General features: G+C 46.9%; 1 protein-coding gene across 7 annotated transcripts in view; it reads right to left on the bottom strand.

Moving 5' to 3' along the window:
* Positions 1-5,000, bottom strand: part of Camta (Calmodulin-binding transcription activator) — a 404,381-nt gene that overhangs the window by 73,166 nt on the left and 326,215 nt on the right. For 6 of the 7 annotated variants that reach the window (XM_076177798.1, XM_076177799.1, XM_076177797.1 and 3 more), the window contains one exon: positions 624-1,985. In XM_076177798.1, the coding sequence (XP_076033913.1) occupies positions 624-1,985 (1,362 nt within the window). The remainder of the gene's footprint in view (positions 1-623; positions 1,986-5,000) is intronic. The other variant, XM_076177796.1, reaches the window with a different exon arrangement.

Raw genomic sequence — 5,000 nt, forward strand, 5'->3', positions numbered from 1 at the left:
ACATATACATATGTATATATATACATATATATACATACATATATATATATACACACATATATATATATATAAATATAAAACGCTTATATATCCATAAATGCATTTATGCACAAGCACACGGAAACATACACTTAACTAAACACGCACACACAACATTGTGTGTGCGCGATCGTGTGTGTGTGGGGGGGGCTGTCCATGTGTGTGTGTGTGTGTGTGTGTGTGTGTGTGTGCGTGTGTATGCGCGCGCGCGTGCGCGCTTGTATGGGACAGTCTTGGCAGACACCCTCTCGAGCGGTAGTGGTTATGGTTTAGTGGTGTTGGTAGAATGATGAGATAAGGCAAGGTGCCTACGCCAGAAGGCGTTGAGTAGTTGTGGCCAAAGCCGTCACCTTTGCCTTATGCGTACTTGGACTGTTGAGGCTGGTCATCAACAGTTACTGATGAGAATCAGAGGAGAGATGTGGGATTCGAACCCACAACTAAGCGAATGCGAGACCTGGACTTTTTCGATTACATCACCAGCGCACGATAATGGTAGTGGTAGTGATTGTGGTAGTGGTGGTGGTGGTGTTGGTGGTGGTTGTGGTGGTGGTGATAGTGGTTGTGGTCTCGGGTTATCTCACCTCGGGATAGGCCCATTCCGGAGAGTAGTCCGTAATGTTGGCCGTATTTTCGCGATACTCCATCCGCATCGTCTGCTGACTCTGCGTAGTCACCGACTTCCCGCTGTTGTTGGTGCTGGTGCTGCTGTTGCTGTTGTTGCTGTTCATGTTGCCAGCGGGGGAGGTCTCGTAGTGGTCCAGGTCTGGGAAGTCGCCGAGCATGTCGAAGGCGTCAAGGTTCACGAGAACGTCGTCTTCAGGTGACGTAATGTCGTTGTCGATGAAGTCCATCGGGTTCACGTCGGAGTTGCTCGGCGTCTTCCGGTGGCACGACCCCGGGGGCATGTTGGCCGAGAGAGTCTTCTGGATATCGTCCGGGGAGAGGTCCAGGGTGTCGGTAAAGAGTTCGTTCCGCTCCACGGAGAGGTCCGAGAGCTCGGCCTTGATTCCCAAGAAAGTGTCCTTGGTCGGTTGGTTCTGGTGAGGCTCTCCGGCTTCGAGACTCGACACAAGATTGGCAAAGGTCCCCGAGTCGAGGGTCAGGTTCCCGTTGGTTGCGTCCAGTTTCAAGCTCTCGATGACGTCTGCCTTACTAGCGACCTCCCCTCCACTGTTGGCTGTTGCGGCGGCAGCGGCGGCGGCGGTGGCGGCGGCGGCGGCGGCAGCGGCCGCAGCGGCAGAAGCTACCTCCCGTTTAACAAGAAGGCTGGTTTGGATATGGGATGCCTGTGAGTGATGTTGCGCAGAGTTGGTTTGTTGCTGGTGATTCGCGTGCTGTTGCTGTTGTTGCTTCTGTTGCTGCTGCTGCTGCTGCTGTTGTTGATGTTGCAGGTGGTGATGTGGGTTGGGCCCGTGGGCCGGGTGGTGGTGTTGGTGGTGGTGATGGTGGTGGTGGTGGTGTTGTGGTGGGCCCTGATGGCTGGTGTGGTGCACGACGGGGGAGGGGCCCTGGTGGACCACGTGGGCCTGGGTGGGAGGCGGTGGGCAGTGGGTCACCTGCAGATGCCCCGCCGCTATACTTGACGCCCCCGTGGTTCCTGGGGGCTGTCCCAGGTACGACGTCAACGTCAAGGGGGCTGCCGTTAAGTGGGGTCCGTGGGGGCCTGAACCCCCCGGGGGGCCTCCGGCACTGTTGAGGATGAGGAGCCCGCCTCCGCCCTGGATGTTGGACAGGTTGAGGATTAGCGGGGCAGAGGTGGTGTTATTGTTGTTATTGTTGTTATTTTTCGTGTTGGAGGAGGTGGTGGAGGAGGAAGAGGAGGAAGAAGTGGAGGAGGAAGAAGTGGTGGTGGTGTGGGGCGGCTCTGGAGCCCTGGACCCCTCCTGAGTGAGGCCCTGGTACCGGGGGGGGAGGTTGCCGCTTGGCCCGCTCGTCGAAGACACCTGCGGGTAGTAGCATGCACAGCATCACGCATGCGCGCCTCTGCATGCGGCCCCCTGTGGCGACTCCCATGCCCTCGGCGGCGGCGAACCTGCACGAAGAGGACGTGGCCGACGTCCGACGCTAACGCTGACGCCTCCTCCGGCGGTGGGAGTCGCGAGCAATGGGGGCCAGGACTTTTTTTTTTTTTTTTTTTCTTTGTCACATAAGAAAATAGAATGGAATTTGAACTCCATTCGCGCCATGACGATATCCAAAAGTAGGAGGATGGGAGGAACCTATTGTGCCGCTTGTGCTGAGATCGATTAGGGAGGAACCTGCGGTCCCGAAGTATGTAAAATGACTGGGAAGAACGTAATATAGCTAGTGTTATTCTGAGCGTCTTGGGAATGGAAAACTCGAAGAGGGGTAGATATAGACTTGGGAGGATCCTATATATCGTAAAGTTCTACGATCTCTGAAGGAGGAAACTATGGAATTGGAGTGAAGTCGGGGTCTCCGGCAAGTGGAACTTGTATGAAGGACGTATTGAGGAGCTTATGATGTCGGAAGCTTCCAGAAAGAAGGGACTGGGATCTACCAAGGGAGAAAACTATAGTATATATATATATGTGTGTATATGTATATATATATATTTTTTTTTTTTGGGGGGGGGGGGTCCTCCCTTAGAGGGGAGCCACCAAGCTTAGGTATAATTTTGCATTTTCTCTTTTGCAATTTTATCTATTTTCACGAGAACCATGTTTAAAACAAATATCTCAAAAATCCTAATTGAGGGACATTTTACAAAAAATATTTGTCGTCTGCTAATCTGCATTCTAAAACACAGCATACAGCGCCATTTTTAGTAATAGTTCCGATGACATCATGAGTTGTTTACTAACCCAATCGTTCTGCAGCAAAACAGACGATATTCAGCGATACTGAGAGTTTTTCATCGTCTTTTGAGAATATTTTCGACTCCTTAAATATCTCTGACAACAGCCAAGATGTGTGGATAGACGGCATAGTAATGGGCTATTAATTTGAACCGGAATATCTCTCTGAAAATGTTTTCATGTTGTTACAACATTGATACTTAGCTGCGTTTATGTTGTTTCTGCAATGCTATATTTGGACACTTAAACTAAGCAAAGATAGAAAACGTGACGGATTAAACTTTTTTGAAGTGTGCTCCTACGCAATCCTGCAGTATGTTCACACTACACTTCCTAGATACCACGAGCTTTATAAACAATGATGTCTGCAACATAATGCAGATCTTCTTTTTTCATCTCGGCTTAAGTGTGCCTGAAATAAGGTTCATTATGGTGACTTATTACTCGATAAAAATAACTATTCTGTTCACAAGTTAGGTACATTATTTTAGATTGTTTACATACTGTAATAAAATAATTCTAAAAAGAAAGCTTTACTACGAGTATCGCTAAGATCATACCAAACCGTTTCAGCAAATGACAAGTGTTTTTTTCGTAGTTATTCCTGTACTGCACGACCTTATCTAGCCAACTTGAATTACATGATTAATTACCAATGACGTCGGAAGTCCTGACAACACCCTGTCTTCCGTCTTGTATTCTTTTATTCTCCCTTTTGTTGTATTTATTCTCTTTATGTAATTTCTTTGTTATTCACTTATCATTTCTCCTGGTTTTATTTTTATAAGCTTATCCATCTAATAAATTTAATTTGGATTTCCCAAAATAATATCTCTTATCATTTGTTTTGTATATGCTTTAAAAAAGGCAACTTTTTATTATTGTTAGAGAATCTAGCTCCACCATTTAGCTCCCCATGTATGTTCTATACGTGAATAATATCACTGATGCTGAGCGGTTATCGTAAGCTTTTTTCTCTGTCTTTCTGAGTTTTATATGTTATTAATATATTAATTATCATTCTCCGCCTCTTTTCTCCTTTTCATCCTAATCGTGTATTTTCCTCAGTAGTTCTTTCTTCATTTACATCATTCCTAAGTTTGATCTTAGATAACCTGTGGCACTCGATACGATCACCATTCATCGAACACAATGCATGATATCTGCGGTGTAGATGGCGCTGCGGGTAGGTTTTGAGAGAATTGCTGAAGCAGACGACGTTTTGGGGATAGAATAATCTATTTCAAATAAAAAAAAACGAAAGAGTTTTTGTGTAATCTATTTAGCTGTTACTGACTTTGGGAAGTACTAAAATTAATTCCGGTGAAATCAGACATCTTTAGTTTTGAAAGTGTTACACTTTAAGGAGAGGTGGGTCTGAAGGTTTGTCCCAAAAGAACTACGATCCTCCTGAAGGAGGACTTGACTGAAAGGGTGAAATCGTTTAGGAGGAATCGGGGGAAGAATAAATCGAAATCGTTTAGGGACAGGGATTCCAGTTTCCAGAATCTAATCCGCATTCAAGAAGACGCTGTCGTGTAAACAGTGCACGATGAAAGAGAGAGAGAGAGAGAGAAGCAAGCCACGGATGCTGTTAGGAAATTATCGTAAAGTGACTGCACGTCAGCAGGAGCCGACGGTAGTTCGAAGCTTCTTTAAGTTGCTCTTCGGTTAAGGGTGACCAAAACCGGACACTCCCCGAACTAGGGACCACAGATCACCTGACCCGAGGGTTACCTGGCCTGGTTGAGTCCCAGATCCTGAAGAAGTAGGTCCCCAGAACTGGTGAAGGTGCTCTGGTCGAAGTCACCCGAATCATGGGAACCAAAGAGTGAATAACATGTCCCGAACTGGAGTTCGGCGAAGATAGATCCCCAGAATTGGCGAATACGGGGTCGCATGTTCTAGGGGCTTCTAGAATTTGGGATGGACGGCACTTGGGGCACTGTTATCTAGGTACATATCTATAAGAGACACTAGCATCCTCCTACTTTTCGGATTCGCCAAGGTGACAATACAGAATGATAAAAGATAATGACCATTGTCTCAATGTTTCTTTGGCTATGATCTATTGAATGAAGTCCCATCTCAATGTATTGTGGAGTCTTCATGCGCTGAATAAACTCGTTTGCTACAGCC

This window comes from Oratosquilla oratoria, chromosome 41, assembly GCF_046742065.1.
Source record: "Oratosquilla oratoria isolate Oo_2021 chromosome 41, ASM4674206v1, whole genome shotgun sequence".
NCBI lineage: Eukaryota > Metazoa > Arthropoda > Malacostraca > Stomatopoda > Squillidae > Oratosquilla > Oratosquilla oratoria.